The 20,533-nt window shown below is 44.3% G+C and overlaps 1 protein-coding gene across 3 annotated transcripts in view; it reads right to left on the bottom strand.

Moving 5' to 3' along the window:
• Positions 1–5,377: 5,377 nt before the first annotated feature.
• The window catches only part of msrb3 (methionine sulfoxide reductase B3), a 103,712-nt gene continuing 88,556 nt past the window's right edge, over positions 5,378–20,533 (bottom strand). For all 3 annotated transcript variants that reach the window (XM_072485179.1, XM_072485178.1, XM_072485177.1), the window contains 2 exons: positions 9,564–9,661; positions 5,378–6,110 (listed from right to left, as the gene is read on the bottom strand). In XM_072485179.1, the coding sequence (XP_072341280.1) occupies positions 5,955–6,110; positions 9,564–9,661 (254 nt within the window). In that variant the 3' untranslated portion in view covers positions 5,378–5,954. The remainder of the gene's footprint in view (positions 6,111–9,563; positions 9,662–20,533) is intronic.

The raw sequence follows: 20,533 nt of genomic DNA, 5'->3' as shown, positions 1-20,533 counted from the left end.
GCCGAGGTCCCAGGTTCGATCCTGGCTCTGGGTCACTGTCTGTGTGGAGTTTGCACATTTTCCCCGTGTTTGCGTGGGTTTCGCCCCCACAACCCAAAGATGTGCAGGGTAGGTGGATTGGCCAGGCTAAATTGCCCCTTAATTGGAAAAAATGAATTGGATACTCTAAATTTATATTTTAAAAAATAATAGCAAGATGATGGTGGCAAAGGAATCTTACATGCAGAGGAGCAATTAGCAGCTAACCCAAGGGAACTGGACTTCACCCGTTCCTGCATTTGTAAAGGGCACTTATACAATATTCCAATCAATTATAGAACGTTTTCAGCAGGTCTTTGGCAATTCCAAAGACATCAGCTGAGGCCCTGAAACCAGTGGAGCCTTTCTTGTGTATGTTCCAACTGCTACTATGAAGATCTTGAGTTACATGGTGGACATACTACTTCTAGTGTTGGCAGGCTTGGGGATTGTTATTCGATAATCAGGATGAAGAGTTTCACTGACTTCATTGGTTCCATCAGGGTTAGGCATAGAACATAGACATAGAACGATACAGCGCAGTACAGGCCCTTTGGCCCACGATGTTGCACCGAAACATAAGCCATCTAACCTACACTATGCCATTATCATCCATATGCTTATCCAATAAACTTTTAAATGCCCTCAATGTTGGCGAGTTCACTACTGTTGCAGGTAGGGCATTCCACGGCCTCACCACTCTTTGCGTAAAGAATCTACCTCTGTCCTATATCTATTACCCCTCAGTTTAAAGCTATGTCCCCTCGTGCCAGCCATTTCCATCCGCGGGAGAAGGCTCTCACTGTCCACCCTATCTAACCCCCTGATCATTTTGTATGCCTCTATTAAGTCTCCTCTTAACCTTCTTCTCTCCAACGAAAACAACCTCAAGTCCATCAGCCTTTCCTCATAAGATTTTCCCTCCATACCAGGCAATATCCTGGTAAATCTCCTCTGCACCCGCTCCAAAGCCTCCACGTCCTTCCTATAATGCGGTGACCAGAACTGTACGCAATACTCCAAATGCGGCCGCACCAGAGTTTTGTACAACTGCAACATGACCTCCTGACTCCGGAACTCAATCCCTCTACCAATAAAGGCCAACACTCCATAGGCCTTCTTCACAACCCTATCAACCTGGGTGGCAACTTTCAGGGATCTATGTACATGGAGACCTAGATCCCTCTGCTCATCCACACTTCCAAGAACTTTACCATTAGCCAAATAGTCCGCATTCCTGTTATTCCTTGTTGTCACATAGTGCAAAGGAGAGAGCATCCAGCCGTAACAGCATAAATGGAATCGACATGATGCTGATGATGCCCAAAGCCCGGTATAGCAACACGTCTGGAATCTTTTCAGCCTGTCACTGCACTTGGAGTAGAAAGTGACCAAAGCCAGGTCACCCGTACTGCTGTGGAAGTAGCGCAGCCTCAACTGGGTATACTTCTGCTACCAATTTGTGACAGCAACCTCTTACACTGACATATTTTCTCTGGCACGGACGTAGCACCTAGGCTATGAGCAATGCCAGAGAACATTAGTTTTCCTTTCTGGACAGCCCATCAAATGGGTGAAGAGGCTTGAACCAACTTTAATTTGAGCCTCAAGTAATGGTGGGCAGCTTAAGAACGTGGACACCAAGCTCAATGCTGGAAATCGCCAAACATAGGGTGGGAGGGGGCAGGGTTCAGGTGTTTATGCTCGATGCAAGACCCCCCCCCAACTTTAATTATCTCTTGCCACTCTCCTCCACTCCTTCTCTCACGTTTCTGGATCAAATTTCCCTCTACCGGAACAATACTGCCTGCTACCACCACTCCATGTGGAACCGAGTTCCATGTTCTCAACACTTTAGGCAATCACAAACATGATATTTAATTTTTAAAAATTCTAGGTGGGCTAAAATTACTGGGTGAAGGGCGTTTTGGTATCACACTTCATCAGGTGGCGTGAATGGCAGATTTGCATTTCGATGAAAGATTTCTAGCACTGTGGTTGGAAGTATATTTGCAGAGGATGTGGGGGAGACGGGGTGAGCAATGCAGCAGCCGAATTTCCAATCTCCTGTATGAAAGCTTGTGGCTGGCATTGGTTTCTCTTCCACAGCATCTTTAGCCTGCTCCTGCTCCCCTTGCTGTTATGTTTGGAACATTTCCCCTCACAATTCCTTCGGAGCCTTTCTGACGATGCCTCTGGGTGACCTGCAACCTGTCAGTTGTCCAACACAAAAGGAATAAACAGAACATCAGTTACTTATGTTTGTTTTAAAATTTACGTACGGTTGCTTAGATCATGTCCGCGCTGTCCCCAGTCATACCCTGAAACGACATAAAGGCCCGTATGCTCTCGTCATGCCCTAGCAATGCTGTGTCTGTGAAGAGTTGGTTGCAGATCAGCTTGCAGCAGGCACAGTACCTTTTAAATTGAAGCATCTGAACGCACTGCTCCAAAATGCAAACGAAGATGTACCTCTGTTCCAGTACAGGAGGACCAGCACGGATAACTAAAAGGCAACACCCCATGAGAAACTCATTCCGCTGTTCTGTTGATGGTGTGCAACACTAAAATGTTGGGCCACTGTCTCTCTGCAGGAGACGCACATCCGTGTGAAGGACCAGGTTAGGTTAAGGAAGGGGTGGGTCGGGCAGGCTCCGAGTAGGTATTCAGGGAGCCCGTGGTGCAGTCCACGGTGAACATATGGAATCAGTTGAGGAGGCATTTTAGGGTGGAAGGGATTTCGATGTTAACGCCGCTGTGCGAGAATCATGGGTTTGAGTCGGGGGGGGGGATACTGTATACAGGAGGGGGAGGGAAGTGGGGCTGGTCAAGGTGAGGGATCTGTATTAGGAGTAAGGGCTTGCCAATCTGGAGGAGCCACGGGAGAGGGTGGAGCTGCCGAAGGGGAGTGAGTTCAGGTATCTGCATTTAGGGATTTTGCGCAAAAGGTCTGGAGGGGGTTCCGTACGTTGCCAGAATACACCCTGCTGGAGAGACTGCTGCTTCCGGATGTGGAAGGGGAGGGAAGAATTGGAGATATATACTGTCATGATATTCATATAAACATATCATGGTGCAATCACACACACACTAATGGACAGATCAACGGACCAATCAACACACACGCAACATCACAGCCAATCACCAGTGAGAGCACATGCACTATAAAACAGGGAACGCCACAGTTCCCGCTCATTCCAGCAGGAGATAGCTCAGAGCACAGAGCTCACAGCGTGCCACTCAGACAGACACCATGTGCTGAGTGCCTCTCTAAGATAGTGTTAGGGCTGGGTCCACAGGTTAACGGGTAAAGTACGAACCACAGCCATGAGTTAACAGATGTTGTTATCAAGAGTAATAAAACAGAGTTGTACCATCTACAACCGTGTTGGTTCGTTTGTATATCGGAACACCCAACACGACATATACAAGTGGCTGGGGGAGCAGGGAGGCAAGTGGTTGGTGAAAATCAAGGAGAAATGGGAAGCGGAGTTCGGAGGGGAGATCAATTGGGGAGTATGGCGTGAGGCACTGCACAGGGTAAACGGGACCTCCTCTTTGCAAGGATGAGCCTGATACAGTTTAAGGTGGTGCACAGGATGCATATGACTCAGGCGAGAATGAGTGGGTTCTTCCAGGGGGTAGCAGATGAGTGAGAGGTGTGAGCGGGGCCAGCAAATCACACGCACATGTTTTGGGGTTGTGATAAATTGAGAAGATTCTGGGCGGGAATGTTCGCGGTCCTGGCCAGGATAGTGGAGGAGGTGGTGAACCCGGAACCTTTGGTGGTGATATTTGGGGTTTCGGAGAAGCCGGAGCTCATGGACAGGAGGAAGGCTGATGTCGTGGCCTTCGCCTCTCTGATTGCACGGCAGCGAATTTTGCTGGAGTGGCGGTCGACATCGCCACCGGGGGTAGCGGCATGGTTGGGTGACCTGTACGACTTCCTGCGGCTGAAGAAGATAAAGTATGAGTTAAGGTGCTCTGCAGGAGGGTTTGAGAAAAGGTAGGGGAGGTTTGTGACCGTGCTTGAGGAGTTGTTCGTCCCGGGGCGGTGGGGGGGTGAAAAAGGGAAAAAACTCTGTACAGACTGCACAGAAAAAGGGAAAAAACTCTGTACAGACTGCACAGTTGATTGCAGGAAGCATGTTTCCCGGGGTGTTTGTTCGCTGTAACCTGCTTTGATACATGTTTGTAATAAAATACATTTTAAAAACAAATGTTGGGTCCAAAACATTCCTGACAACCCAAACAGCTCAGGAAAATGAATATACCTGCCATCCTGTCCCAAATCTCACCTGTCAAGCATAGCACAAGAAATGGCCAGCTTTTCATTTTTCTGTGCCTGGGTGTACTGTATTAGATTGCTTGACTATAGCACACAAAGAGGTGCTGGGTAGAATGGACAACTGCATTTTCTTTCATTGAAGTTGTATTAATGAGAAAAAAAATTGATGTAAACATGTTTCACTTCAATACACCTCATCATTTATGCAGTTGTCTCAATTTAAGCAATAAATGGGTGCAAAGACTACGGGCACTATTCTCCCCCCCCCCACGCCGGGTGGGAGAATCGCCGGGGCGCCGCGCGAATCGTGGCACGCCGACCCCACCCCTGCACGCGATTCTCCCACCCCCCCGGAAACCTGGACTGGCGTGAACCGCTCCAGTGCCGTGCTGGTCCCCTGTGGGGGCCAGAATAGGTCGTGTCCGGGCCCTGTTTGCGCTATCGTGAAACGGGCAAACACTTGGCCTCAATATCGGAGAATTGCCTCCTACGTTTTTTGAAAAATGTTTGATAAAACTGTGGTATGCGATACAGCACATTTATTTTCCAGTGGAGGTGATCCATAGTCTGAGTTTATCGCAATAAGCCACATATAAGGTAGCTTTTTCTAATCACTGATTTCTCCCAGCATCCAGAATTTGAACCACCAAAATGACTAATTCTTCGTAAAAATCTTCAAAACTCTTTTAAATCCCGCCAAGGATACTCCCTCCCATCCTCTCATGTGCACATCTATTGCTTGCGGTTTATATTCGCACTGGTGTGTGCAAAAGCGGAGGTTCTGAAGAGGGCGACGGTCGAAATCTTTCTCAAAAGCGCCTGCCAGCTCTTGATTGGATTTCAATCCCCTGAAATATTTTCCCAGGAATGGGTGTATGCAGGGAATATGGGCATGCTCCACTGCTCTGACCCCTGCTTCGGGAGGCTCCATGAGATAAAAGTGCTGAAGGTACTGTATGCAAAATGCAGACAATGGGCAAAGGAACCAGGTACACTGAGCTGCTCTTGACATATACCAGCTGCAATCAACAAGTGAGATTCACACCACAGACCCACACGTCCAGACCCAAATCATTCTTTTTTTTTTCTTTATTATAGCAATAGTAATTTTACAAACATGTTTTGAGTAAAAGATTAGGGAAAATATATGTCCGCTTCAAGAAAATAATTTTTAATTCTGACGTAGAATACATAGACTTGTAACATCCTGATTTTATTCTGCTCAGGACAGTGACCCAAGCTTGAACTTTTCTTGCTCTTGCCATTGCGTTCCATTGTCAGGCATTCCTGGCAGCCTCCAAATTACATTACGAGGAAACTGCTAATACCTTGCTTTTCCTGCCTGCCCTGTGCCATGCTATGCTGCTCTGGAAGAGTACAATGGATTTTCTATGCTGCATGGTAGAACTCCCACAGTTTACAACCCCAACCACATTGACTTACTCCGTTACAGTCCACATCCTGTGAGAAGCAAAGTTTACAAGGATAGTCATATCCATTTTAAATACGTTCAGTGCTTTTGTACAGAAGACCTTTACTGGTGTGTGTTTAAATAACTTGTTACTTTATTACTTTAAATGCACAAAGATGTTTGTCCCTGGAGCATGGGTTTGTGAAGTAATAACCCCATCCATCAGCCCTCTGTAGCCTAGAGTTCAGTCTTGCCAGATGGGCCAGGATCGGTGCCTTCATCAGTTGAGCTCTTGCCCGTGGGTAGAAAGGATAATGAGGCAGAGTTTATACAATACCGTTTACCAGTGGGACGGGGCCCATCATCAAAGACATGTCCCAGATGTGCACCACACTGAAATAAAATAGCAAAAGTAATTGCTTTCTTGTAACAAAAAGGATATTTTAGACTACTGTTGTACTCTACATCATTTATCAAAGCAGATAACATCTGAATATTCCTCCTGATCTAACCTTTCACCCTTGAATAGCAGTTATTTCTCGACTGTGGTTGGAAGGTATTGTCCTAGAAACTTAATAAGGGGTTTGGAAAATTCTGAAACATTCCTTCTGCTTCTCAATAAATCAACGGAGCACAACCGGACTGCTTCGAACGATTTCAAGAAAAATTGTTATTTTACACCCGTGGATACGTACCAACTCTGCAGGACAAAACAATCTTTGAAATGACAGCAGAACGATAACAAACTTGGCATCGACAGGAACAGACAGCAAGGAGAATCCAGGCGAAAGACGGGACTAACGGCTGAAGCGGAGGTGAGCGCGAGACGACATCGGCAGCGAAACCCGTCCGGGAGAAGCAAGCGACAACACCAACACCGGACCCATTCGCGTATTGCCCTCTGTAATTGCTTCTCCGGCACCCAAATGTATATCTACCTTCCCAGTCTCTCCCCGCCCCCCCCCCCCCGCCCCCCTCCCCCCACAAACAGATGCCTACTTATGTGTTGCAAATAATATTGCTAATTGTACAGAGTTGCTGCTGTTGAGCTGGTGCATAATACCGTACCAGTTATTTTATTTTTTATTTCATTTTTATTATTTTTTTTTTTGTGGTATGTTTGTGTGTGCCCTTCTCTTCTGTATATACATCTCTTATTCTGTGTACAAAACGGTAAATATACTTTGTGCAAAACCCCAATAAAAAACATTTATTAAAAAAAATGAAATGACAGCACATGCCTGTCAGTAGGCATCGGAAACAATAAAAGGCTCATTTTTAAAGTTTTCCGCTTTGGCCAAAGCTTTTGTCTACACGTGGAGACCTGTCAAACCATCATGTGCAAGCTACATGCCAAGATCAGACTGCATGCTGGTGACAGACAATGATGCTGTGTTGTTAAAAAGGAGGGAGCCTGCTTTACGTTGCTGTGGCCGTGTCAGTTGTGTGGGCCATCAGCTGCTCGCTATGTTCAATCGCTCTCCCACCAAAGAAACAACGATTCCACTATTCACCAATGTTTCTTTCTAGCTTTAAGACTCAGGAATTTAATTGCCAATATTTATTAGAATTGAAATTGATCCTCAGACAATTTCAGTTAAGTCTATTTTTCAGACCCGTGTACATTAAGCATATATGATTAATAAATTACGTATGAATTTTTCATGCAATTTATTGGCGAATATAAGCTTGATGTAAACGTAATTACTTTTTAAATTTGATGATGGAACATCGATCTTTAAATTTGAATGAACTTCTCTTAATTTTTCCCCTCCCTCATCAGAATATTGATTACTTGTGTCACATTCCACGAGTGAGGTTGAGTGTCTTGGGCTGGTCAAATGGGCAGAAAGGTGGCAGATGGAATTTAACACTGAAAAGTGTGAGGTGATGCACTTCGGAAGGAGTAATTTCACAAGGACGTGTTCAATGAATGGCCTGAGACTGGGTAGTTCTGAGGAACAAAGGGACCTTGGCGTGTTTGTCCATAGATCTCTGTAGGCAGGGGGCAGGTTAACAGGGTGGTGAAAAAGGTATGTGGACCATTTTCCTTAATCAATCGAGGCATAGATTACAAAAGAAGGGAGGTCATGTTGGAGTTGTATAGAACTTTGGTGAGGTCACAGCTGGAGTACTGTGTGCAGTTCTGGTCACCACATTATAGGAAGGATGTGATTGCACTGGAGAGAGTACAAAGGTGATTCACCATAATTTTGCTTCGGATGGAACATTTAATTTATGAAGAGAGGTTGGATAGGCTTGGGTTGTTTTTGCTGGAGCAGAGAAGACTGAGGTACAACCTGATTGAGTTGTACAAGATTATGAGGGGCATGCACAGGATGGATAGGGAGCAGCCGTTCCCCTTAGTTGAAGGGTCAGTTACAAGGGATCACAAGTTCAAGGTGAGGGGCAGCAGGTTTAGGGGGGATTTGAGAAAAGACGCTTTTAACCAGAGAGTGGTGACGGTCTGGAATGCACTGCCTGGGTGGGTGGTAGAGGCGGGTTGCCTCACATCATTTAAAAAGTCCCTGGATGAGCACTTGGCACTCGAACCAGAGGGCACAATCTCAGACTAAAGGGGCGTTCCTTCAAAACAGAGATGAGGAGGAATTTCTTCAGCCAAAAGGTGGTGAATCTGTGGAACGCTTTGCCGCAGAAGGCTGTGGAGGCCAAATCACTGAGTGTCTTTAAGACAGGGATAGATAGGTTCTTGATTAATAAGGGGGATCAGGGGTTACGGAGAGAAGGATGAGAAAAATATCAGCCATGATTGAATGGCGGAGCAGATTCAATGGGCTGAGTGGCCTAATTCTGCTCCTATGTCTTATGATAACATTCAAGGCTATGGGCCAAATGCTGGCAAATGGGATTAGGTGGGCAGATCAGGTGTTTTTCTTGCATCGGTGCAGACTCGATGGGCCGAAGGGTCTCTTCTGCGCTGTATTATTCTGTAATTCTGTGAAGTGACAGTACACTGGTAACTACAGTCTAACTGGTAACTACAAACTTTGGGGACGAAAAAAAAAGAGCTTTGATGACTATTACGACATCATGTCCGAACCCAATCTTCTTCTCACATACCCCGAGCAGAAATTGTGCGGGAGCTATCAAGAGTGAGATTTATCAGCCCCTCCTTATACCAGTGGCACCGAGGCCAATTTGGATTTTCCCCTATCACTGCCCTCATTGAGATCAACCAGGAATCCAGTCTAGGCTCTGCTTATGTTGTATGGCGTCACTACTGAATAAAGCCAGTGTGTAATCACAGGACCTTTTTACTATCCCTAATTAATGACCAACATACACTGGAGCAAGCCTCTGAAACACAACTTGCAAATTGCAGTGTAAATAAATGGGCTCCCGAGCAAATCTGCGATCAATGTTGATCCCCTGGAAATGAATTGAACTGAAATAAGTGCAAAAGAAGAACGGTCTCGGACTAAGAGGACTCAGAAACTCTCAGGTTAAGAGGAGTCATAGGGACAGCATGGTAGCACAGTGGCTAGCACTGTGGCTTCACTGCGCCAGGGTCCCAGGTTCAATTCCCCGCTGGGTCACTGTCTGTGCTGAGTCTGCACGATCTCCCTGTGTCTGCGTGGGTGTCCTCCGGGTGCTCCGGTTTCCTCCCACAGTCCAAAGACGTGTAGGTTAGGTGGATTGGTCATGCTAAATTGCCCCAAAAAGGTTAGGAGTTATTGGGTTACGGGGATAGGGTGGAAGTGAGGGCTTAAGTGGGTTGGTGCAGACTCGATGGGCCGAATGGCCTCCTTCTGCACTGTATGTTCTATGTTCTAACCAAAGAAACAGTAGAAATATGGCCCGAGTGACAGTAATTAATAAACTTACATTGCTGCAACTTGTCTCAATCCTGTGCATTCCATGGGAGAAGTCATCTACCTGTGTTATGGCTTTAGAATCCAGCACATCATAGAAAGATGGCCAACCTGTAATGGTGATAAATTGAAAATTCATTAGCTGCTATATCATACTTGCACCACTGACAGTAATCGACTATTTCCTGATAGATCTGATAGGTAAAAAGGCTATTTTAGTGTAAATATTAAGCCCCAGTTTTAATACTCATTTTAAAATGAGGATATCAGCACTCATAACCTCAGGTCATGACAAAACAGATAGCTTCAACAGAGACACAAAAAGCCTGACACATGCATAAACTAATTGGAGATAAAAACAACATTTTCACTAAGCAAGATGAAAAAGCTATTGTTCTAATAAACATATTTTCAAAGACAGTTTGACATTAGGAAATGAGCTGTACCAGTAATCAGATCAAGGCCAAGTAAGCACCATAGCAATATGAAGGCACCATTGTCCAGAATGTGGATAAAAGCAAAGTCAGCAGAAAACCAGTAGAAACCAGTCTTGATAAAAGCACAGAATCACATTCCATAACATACACAAATATTCAAACATGAAACATTCAGAACTTATGTTGCACATTAAGGATTGACAGTTAACCATCGAATCAAATGTATTTGATTCTAACCCAAACTAATTAGGATGACACAGAGGTATAGATAGTTGACTAAAGTCTGATAAGATTCTCCTTAAACATGATGGTCCATTGGGTCATCTTTATCTAGGATCATTCTATAATCTGACCTAACTATTCGCTATCTCTATTTTCATATTTTCACTTTTCCACTCTAACTCTTGAAGTAAATGCAAGCTGTTTTGCCGTAAGCAAGAAACCATTTCTGTATTATTTTGAAAGTTAAATTGTTTATAAGTTACTTCTCTTTAAGTCCTTTTGCTAGCCGGCATTAATTGAGAATAGATTTAAGTTTCTCTCAATTGTAATCAAATAGAGGCAAAAAAGATTCTTGTTTGCATCCAAGAACTTTAACTCCAATTTCTACTGAGTTTTAGTGTCGCAAGACTTCACTAATTCCGCCTGGTAGATCTCACCAATTTGGCGTAGTTTGACAAAAGGGGAGGAGCGCAGAATCGGAGGAAATCTGAAGACCGAAGATTGCACCATTGACGGAAGCCCAGAAGGACGGAAGACCCAAAGAAAATCGGGGGCTCGAGAGATCAGGACGTCATTTAAAAATGGCGCCCCGATCTCTCCCTGCACTGAGGAGTTTTGACGCCCAGTGTTCCTCAGTGCAGGAAATTAGACTAAAAGCGGCCTCGGCCACACGTTCCCCGCTGAGGCCCCATATCTAACCGGAGTGACGTTAGATAGCGTGCTAAACATGCTCGCTATGGGACATAGTTTCCATTTGGTTAAATCATACCCTAAATCAAAATTAGACATAATGCCCTAACCCTTATTTCCTGTTTTTTAAAGAATGCATTTGTCATCATAAACTCTACAACTTGAAAAAAGATTAAAAGTATAAAAAATTACACAGTTCCCTTCAAACACTTATATCCATAATAGTTTCCAAATAAAGCATTGCAATTAGAAGACTACTGGTTTACTGTTATCAGTCATTACATGATAGAATATTATCAAAATCTTGCAGAAGCATGATTGGTCATGGTGACATTATCATAAAAGAAACCAACAAGAACAATATTTGTTGTGAGGAACAAACTGAAATCGCTTTGTTCATTGTTCCCCTTATAATTCTGTTTAATTTGCTCATTTTAAACAGCAAGGAGTAAAAAACACACTAATTTGTTAAACAATAGACAGGTTAGGACATGAACACTAATCTCAGGTGGGAAGAGATGGGGGGGGGGGGGGGGGGGGGGAAGAGAAATTATTTTAACCCTTACCCTGCTGGATAAACAGGAACTCATACAGTTAGCATAGCAAAGGCAGAAGGATTAACACTGTTCATATCTGGAATTATGAAGTGCATTTAAATTCTCAATAATGAGTTTGACTTTCTTAAAAAGTTGCAGACGGCACATTGTTTAGATTCTTTTTTTGCCCTGTTGCTCCTGAAACACTTCAAGCAGCAATTTTTTGGCATTCCTGTACCTACAAATTATTTGCTTAGTTTTCTAGATCGCTAACAATCCTTAGAAATATTCATAGAATTCTGGTCCGCTAATAATAACCGTAGGCGTGACATTTACAATTCTCCAACACCATCATTTTTCACTTCTGGAAATACAAAACCTTCCATTACCACTGTGCACAGCCAAGAGATAAAAATCAACCAGAAGCATTTTCTCTCTTCAAAGACCTAGCTTCATAATTGCCAATAAAGTTGCTGCTCTACAGCAAGAAAAAGCAGTTGAAATAATTGTGGTTAACCAACACAGCCTCTTGACTTTTTAGCTTTTGTTACATTCTGTTCAATTTGCTCATTTTAAACAGCTAGGAGTAAACTAACACAATGCAGGGGAGGAGTAATTTTCAGTAAAGGTGTCAGCACTGGTCCTTTATAGGAAATCATCAATGAAAATGCTAATGCAATATCTATAATTAGTTTACAAATTACCGTTGGCCGGTGTTGAGAAGCACTTTGGTATATGATAACATCTAAATTATAACCACTTATGTGCTTAGTACAGTAGCGAATATGGGATTAGTGAAAGTTGTGTGCTTTACAAAGTCAGATTTCAAGTGTTGTCAATCAGTTCACTTCAAATGTTTTTCAATGTCAGTAGGAGTTCAGATTGAATTAGTCTTACTATATTCCTTGCTAATGATTTGTTTTGTATATTCCATTACTCATAATTTAATGACATTTGCTTTTCATAGCATTGTGTAGCATTACACCTATTACTTATTACCTGTTAACTTGCAGACTGTTTTTATCGTATTATTACTGGTTGTGATGGGAATCTGAATGTTACTAGTATTATTAATCAGTGTAATTTTAGTGAGTTATGATTAGTTGTTGATGGAAAAGGTTCACCATCCCAAGTCTCCCTCATGTAGATTGCCTCCCCTCTTTAAGGCTCAGATTTCCGGCCCCCGCTTGCCACCAGGGTCACCAGACCTGCTGAAAGTCGATGGACTTTTGGCTGACTTGCGTGCATCCCCCACAGTGGATCTCACTGGCCAGGAAATCCCAGCCGCAGTTTCCTACTTCCCCACCCTTAGCTTCCTTTCTTCACCTTCTTGTGGGTGGCCGACTGGTTCTCAGAATTTCTTGCACTACAGCCGCTACCTTAGAACCAAGAACAAGGATATTCACCTGCCATTATAAAGAACAAAGAAAAGTACAGCACAGGAACAGGCCCTTCGGCCCTCCAAGCCCATGCCGACCATGCTGCCCGACTAAACTACAATCTTCTACACTTCCTGGGTCCGTATCCCTCTATTCCCATCCTATTCATGTGTTTGTCAAGATGCCCCTTAAATGTCACTATCGTCCCTGCTTCCACCACCTCCTCCGGTAGCGAGTTCCAGGCACCCAATACCCTCTGTGTAAAAAACTTGCCTCGTACATCTACTCTAAACCTTGCTCTAAATCTACTCTAAAGGTCAATTCAATTACTTTTACAGATTTCAATTGATCACAATGTCAGGTGATCAGATCGACAGGAGGTCAAATGTCCAGGATTGCCTCCAGCTAGAGTTAGCAAGCCACCCGGCGATTGGTAAAGAGCTTCTCGAAACCCACATCTGCCATCAAGGGGATCCACTGGGAATCTCTGGAGGAGCAAAATATGGTTGGAAGGAGCACAAAGAACTGCACCAGCAGGGGGAGCCACCAGGAAGAGAGATTCAGGAACCCTGGTCATCCCCAAGGAGACGGTGGTGTTCTGGAACTATCACTGGACTAGTAATCCAGAAGCCATGGCAGCTGGTGGAATTTGAATTCAATTAATAATTCTGGAATTGAAAGCTAATCTCAGTCACTGTGAGCATGAAATGGATCATCGAATCCTGTAAAAGCCCACCTGCTTTACTTATTCCCTTTGGGAAAGGCAATCTGTTGTCCTTACCTGATCTGGCGTATCTGTGACTCCAGACCCACAGCAATACTGCCCTCTGAAATCCGGGAAGTTCGGGATGGGCAACAAATGCTGGCCTTGCCAGCAACACCAACACCTCATAAAAGAATAAATAATAAAGAAAGAGCGAGCGAAACACTCCTGCAGTTCGCAGAGAAGAGTTGCATACAAGATTGTGCACAACCAGGGATGCCGTGGCAGCTAGGCTACCTTCTGCAATGAGACCTGGATTCAAGAGATAGAGCTCACATAAAGCAGTCAAAATCACACTGCCGTACCATAATAATTCCAAGAGGCGCAGAGTGAAAAGCCAAACTGGTTTATTTTAAACTAAAAATAAAGCCTCTATTGCGGCAAACAAAATAAATGTCCCGGCAATGGCCAGTCTGGGTCTGGGAGCTACATATAAAAGTCCCACTAATGACCACAGCTGGGCAGGCCTTTGCCCAATCACTACTGGAACTGGTATGCTAGGAAGTCCACGGGGAGATTAGTCAGCAATTCCCCCGAAGTCCTTGTGACGATTATCTTACTTACACTTCTGCCTCCGTTTCCTTCCAGCCTGCAACAGGTGTCACCAGTCAGTCTGGATTCCATTAGGCATGTAACTGATGTCTTATTTGTCTCCTTCCAGCCTGCAATAGGTGTCACCAGTCAGTCTGGAGTCCATTAGGCATGTAACTGATGTCTTATTTGACAAAACAAACATGTACATCATTTAAAGTAAGTAAAGTCGCCGTAGCCCCAGATGACCAGAGGCTGCTTTCCCCTTTGAGGGGGAGGGCGGACTGGTGGCGATTTAACCTGAGGATCACTACAGCTCAGGTGGAATTGAGAAGGTGGGGCCTTCATGAATAACATCAGCTGGTACGGGGGCTTGAACCTGTGCTCTTGGCCTCGTTCTGCATCACGAAGCAGCTGTCCAGCCAACTGAGCTGAACCGGCCCCCAAATACATCATTTACCCCACGACTAACTGGAAAGAGAAATGTAGGACTATGGCTTTGTGCACACTGCTGGCTCTCTTCGCCCCCCCCCCCCCCTCCCCCCGCCCTCCCAGAAGCCTAGCGTATCACTCACTGTCTTGCACATCCTGCTTATTTCCATGGATCCTGACGCATACAGAAACACCAATGACTTTAGTTCTTTGAATGCCACAAATATTTTGACTGTGATGATCAATAGTACCTTACAAAGGGTCTGTATCCACATAGCCATCATGACACACTCATACTGCAACAATCCATCTCCCCAAATCTTTGATCTCGTACATCAAGTCAGAGGCAAGCTACATTGAGAGATTGCAACATAGGAACATGAGCACGCAATTTAGCTTCTTGAGCTTGATCTGCTGTTCTACTAGATCATGGTTGATCTGTGCCTCAAGCCCATTAACCCGACTTCTCTTCCCATTAGCTGACAAATAATCTTTTGATCTCCGTTTTGTAAATTTTAGGTGACTCAGCATCCCCCGCCTTTTTAAGAAGGGAGTTTTAGCTTTCCACTATCATGTATGTGAAAGAGTGTTTACTCATTTCACACTTAACTGGGCTGACACTAATTTTAGGATTGTACCTTGGCTCCGATTTCCCTGCAGTAACTCACCAAGGATCGTTAGGCAGTACCTTCCAAACCCACGGCCACTACCACCTCGAAGGGCGAGAGCAGCAGATACCTGGGAACCCCACCACCTGGAAGTTACTCCAAGTTACTCACCACCCCTACTTGGAATTTGACCCTTCGTTGTCGCTGGGTCAAAATCCTGGAACTCCTTCCCTTACAGAGCTGTGGGTGTACTTACACCTCAGGACTGCAGCCGTTCAACAAGGCAGCTCACCACCATCTTCTGAAGGGCAACTAGGGATGGGCAATGAATGCTGGCCTGACCAGCGACGCCCATATCCCATAAATGTATTAAAAAAAACTAAAAGAAACAGCTTCTCTATTCCCACCCTATTGAATCACTTCATCATTTAAATATCTTGATTAGATTGCTGCCGAACCTTCTAACCTCAAGGAAGTGTGATCCATGTCAATGCAATCTGTTCTCATAGTTAACTCTAAGTCTCAGTATCATTCAACGACAGCAATAATTTGATTTTGATCACCACCTTTAATGAGGCAATATGTCACAACGTGTTAAGAAAATATTCCAAAGTGTTATGCGTCCCCCCACCGCCAATATATCTTTCCTGCGATGCAGTGTCTAACTGAGCATGTATTCTAGATGGGTTCGGTCAGTCCAGCCATTGTCTAACTGAAACACGATTTCCTCACTTTTATATTCTACTCCTCTTGAAATAAAGACAAACATTCCATCAGCCCTATGTTTACGTTTGTACCTGCGTGTTCGCTTGTAGCCAGTTGTGTACATGAACATCTAAATCTTTTTGTTCCTCCACAGCTCTCATTGTTAAGAAAATATTTTGATTTGTCTTTGTGGGATTTAAAGAGAATGGTGGCACGGTGGCACAGTGGTTAGCACTGCTGCCTCACCGCGCCAGGGACCCGGGTTCAATTCCGGCCTCGGGTCACTGTCTGTGTGGAGTTTGAATGTTCTCCCCGCGTCGGCGTGGGTTTCCTCCAGGTGCTCCGGTTTTCTCCCACAACCCAAAGATGTGCAGCTTAGGTGGATTGGCCATGCTAAATTGCCCCTTAGTGTCCAAAAGGTTACGTAGGGTTATGGGGATAGGGCAGAGGTGTTGGCTTAAGTAGGGTGCTCTTTGGGGCAGCACGGTGGTGCAGTGGGTCAGCCCTGCAGCCTCACAGCGCCGAGATCCCAGGTTCGATTCCTGCTCTGGGTCACTGACCGTGTGGAGTTTGCACATTCTCTCCGTGTTTGCATGGGTTTCGCCCCCACAACCCAAAGATGTGCAGGGGAGGCGGATTAGTCACGCTAAATTGCCCCTTAATTAGAAAAAATGAATTGGGTACTCTAAATTTATAAAAATAAAAAGTAGGGTGCTCTTTCCAAGAGCCAGTGCAGACTCGATAGTCCGAATGTCTGCACTGTACGGATTCTATGACTTCACGCTTTCCCATGTTGAACTCCATTTGGCTTAGTTTAGCACATATTCTTAATCTGCCTATGTCCCTTTGTAACATCCCATGTGTACAACCTCCTTTCCCCAACTTGGTGTCATCGACACGCTATGATGTCCAATCAACTCCCTGTTTCTTCACCCAAAGTCATTGATACATATGAGGAAAAACTGAGATCCCTGTCAAACCCTGCCAATCAGGGAATGTTCCCCATGATCCTACTGTCAATATCTTGCCTTTGTAAAAAGCTACTGGCTGCTTCTAGACAGCAGTGACCTAAAACAACTTCCTGCTCCCACCACACCCCTTTGGGTAGCTACCTTTCGATAGTGCCGGGAGCGAACCATTTAACATTAAGGCCGACTGTGAAAATGGTTTGAGCTTCCTGCTGACACCATCAGGTGGGCATCGCACCCACTGTCAGGCCAATGTATGTGAATGTGAAAATTCTACCCCCACCTCCTTCCCATCCCACACATATTTATAAACAAACTGTGACCAATTCAAGATCTAGAATTGGGACTTTAGTTTTCCTTTATATTGATACATGTGAAGTATTCATGTATCATACAACAATCTGGATTAATATAGCCTTGTTACAGCTGATAATTGCACAATAGAGTCTTTTTTTCCCTTAGATGCAGGCAGTCTTCCTCTGAATTCAATGTAGAACATTATTTATTCAATGCACCAGACATAATGGTCACTTTAAGGTTACAGGAAGCAAGTCTGCAAAATATTTCCTCTGAAACATCCCCTGTTAAACCTCTAAGGTCTACCACAGCGTTGCTGCATCACATCAATAAATATGACAGCCTTAATGTTTTCTAAGTTTATTCAAATGTAGTTCTGCGAAATTGTTTCTGAGCTCCTATAATCTTTATCTTTGCCCATCTTTATTGCAATGCTGTTGCCAATTTCACAAGTCTCCTTAGGTATTTATATACACGGCACAAAGAATCGCTCAGTCGACTCGGCTATGTTTCATCTTAATCAAACCTGGCCACTCATTGCCAGCTGAACTTACAGAGTAAGATCGTTTGTCAGACGCATTGAGCATTGCAAAAGACGCAGCCGGCAATGGGCTTTTTCTCAACACAAACATACTGGCCCCAATTTTAACTGTGCTGACCAATGAGTGTGCTGGGGTTTAAAATCAAGTCAGCCCCGCATGTGCCAGATTCATGCTGCACATGTTCCCTGCACAGACGGGCACATTATGGGCACCAGGCGAGGGCCTGCCTCACAGGTGTTCAAATGTTGCGATCTGATTAGCTATTTTAACTGGAGTGACATGCTCACCACCTGGTCTCACCATCACCAAGATCTAGCAGGCCAAGAAATGGGACAAAGTAGTCAATAGTAAATGTTACTAAAATGTTCTTGTCAGCTGGGCCCCATGAGGAAACCTGGGCCACCTTTCCCACTCCATTACTTTGTGAACCATCGAAGATCAGTTCTGTGGGCCATCGACAATGTCCTTTTGCTGCACATGACTCACCAGCTCCACGTCATTCAGTTGGACCAGAAATATGTGAATGAGGCCTGGGCCTCATTTCACAAGGTTGGCTGAGCTTCAACGATCCCTTTGCCACCTCCAAGTTCACTTGCTTGCCAAAAGTCAAAAGTGGGGCTACTGTATTATGGAGCCTCATCGCCCTCATTCAATTGTCTGGTACACTCCTGCACAGTAAATACTGAACAAATGTTCCTTTTGTGTTTTTATTTAGAATCTTTTACAGTCATTTTAACCATTTACTGCAATGATATAATCCGCCTCAAGTTTGAAGAGAGCTAGGCAGGGATTCCACGAGCATTGAAAGTTACTGTCAGAATTTGTCTTCCTGTTGCTGTATCTAACAATAATAATAATAATCTTTATTGTCACAGGTAGGCTTATATTTGCACTGCAATGAAGTTACTGCGAAAATCCCCTAGTCGCCACACTACAGCGCCTGTTCGGGTACACTAAGGGAGAATTCAGAATGTCCAATTCACTTAACAAGCGTGTCTTTCGGGACTTGTAGGAGGAAACCGGAGCATCCGGAGGAAACCCACTCAGACACGGGGAGAATGCAGACTCCACAAAAATTCATAGAGCTCATTTTTTCATTGGGTATGAGTGCAGATGTGCCAACCAGGTACCAAAGTCACAGAGAGCATGAAAGACCCATGTTCGATGCCTAGATTGTGATAATTTAGTTGATCTCAGCCAGGGGGCAGTAAAGGCAATATAACTGGCCTCAGTGCACAGGAACTGCGAGGAGGAGGAAAAAGGGAAAAAATATAGCCAGTGCTACCTACTGTCTACTAATAGAATCTGTGTATTCGGGGATGACAGGATGTGACTAAGCTGTGATGCCCACTCTGGTGGTGTAATAGGCTGCCGAAGCTCACTGGCTAGACACACAAGGCGAGAAGCCTTTTGATTGAGGTACCAAAGCTTGGTTGACACCCAGGAACTGTACCTTAAGAATGGGTCCACAACTTCAAGAGAGGGCGAGAGAAAACTCTAATGGGAAAAATTCAAACATTTATGCTGTGTTATTACTCTTTCTAGAAAGTGCTGGAACAGATCTGCTCTTGGAAAGTAGCTTTATAACCTTACATGCCCGTGAGAAATTTGGCAGACGGTCTGTTTAAAATTGCCTAGCTGACTTTCTATCCGGGGGCCACCACGGGTTGATGGGCTGGGAATTTAACCTGCTCAATTTAGCAGGTGTCAAGGAGACTCGTGCAGAGCCAACAGGGTCCTTTTAAAGTAAGCATGTTAACTTTTGATGGCGTCATTAATATTGGAGCCTATGCTCAATTTTACCAGAGGTTAGTCCCTCCTTGACCACCTCCCCAGGGATGCTGCATATTCCAATTCCTTTCCATTATCTGGATCTTTTACAATATCAAATCAAGGCGAGTACTGCCTTTTGTTGCTTCCTTGATGCACAGAATTATAAGATAACCATGTGGGTTTTCTCAGTTTATATTTGGTCAATTTAAGTGTCCCATTAAGTAATTAACCATAATCCACAAAGGACCATAGGCATCTCTCCTCCATTAGAGACAATTGGTTATATTTAGCTAACGTTACTATTCACGTCTTTGAGTTCGCGGATTACCACCACCAACTGGCTTCACAGGATATCGTTTCAATAAGCTGTTTTCCCACAGAAATTCCTTCGATTTTACACTGTAAAAAAAAATCACTGCTGACAATGTGTGTGTGCGCGAAGAGCTCGACATCATGTTAAAGGAGCACAAAATGGAATATGTCATCAATGCACTGAAGTCAAATTCTAGGAAGCACAGTTCCTTCACATCTCACCACGTTAGGTCAGCTTCGAACAAAGTGATCCTAAGTTGTCTGTAAATGTGATAGAGAAGCTATTTCTTGCTTTTAATCATTGCAGACTGGAGGTAACAATTCAAACCGGCAATCGCAAGCACCGCTTAAGGGACACTTCACTATTCGAAAAAGTCAAGACTTGGCCAAGCAACAGATAGAACAAGAGTTTTAGCTCTAAGATGATATTCCTTTTTATGAAAAAAAAAATTACATCTTAGTTACAAAATGTATCCCCCCCTCCCCCCCCCAGTAGAAATATAATTTAATGGTTGATCGGAAAATTGAGTTGGGATTGATGTGACGTAGGACAGCGGCTAGCCAGAAGATTGAGGTGCACAAAATTATGAAGGATATAAATAGCGTAGATAGGAAAAAACGTTTCCCCTTAGTAGAGGGGTCAATAACCAGTGGGCATAGATTTAAATTAAAGGGCAGGAGATTCAGAGGGAATTTGAAGAAAAGCAAGAGGGTGGTTGGAGTCTGAAAGGGTGGTAGAGGCAGGAACCCTCACAACATTTAAGAAGCATTTGGATGCACACTTGAAA

This window comes from Scyliorhinus torazame, chromosome 19, assembly GCF_047496885.1.
Source record: "Scyliorhinus torazame isolate Kashiwa2021f chromosome 19, sScyTor2.1, whole genome shotgun sequence".
Taxonomy (NCBI): domain Eukaryota; kingdom Metazoa; phylum Chordata; class Chondrichthyes; order Carcharhiniformes; family Scyliorhinidae; genus Scyliorhinus; species Scyliorhinus torazame.
The sequence above is the reverse complement of the archived record's forward strand: the minus strand, read 5'-3'. Positions and strand labels throughout refer to the sequence as shown.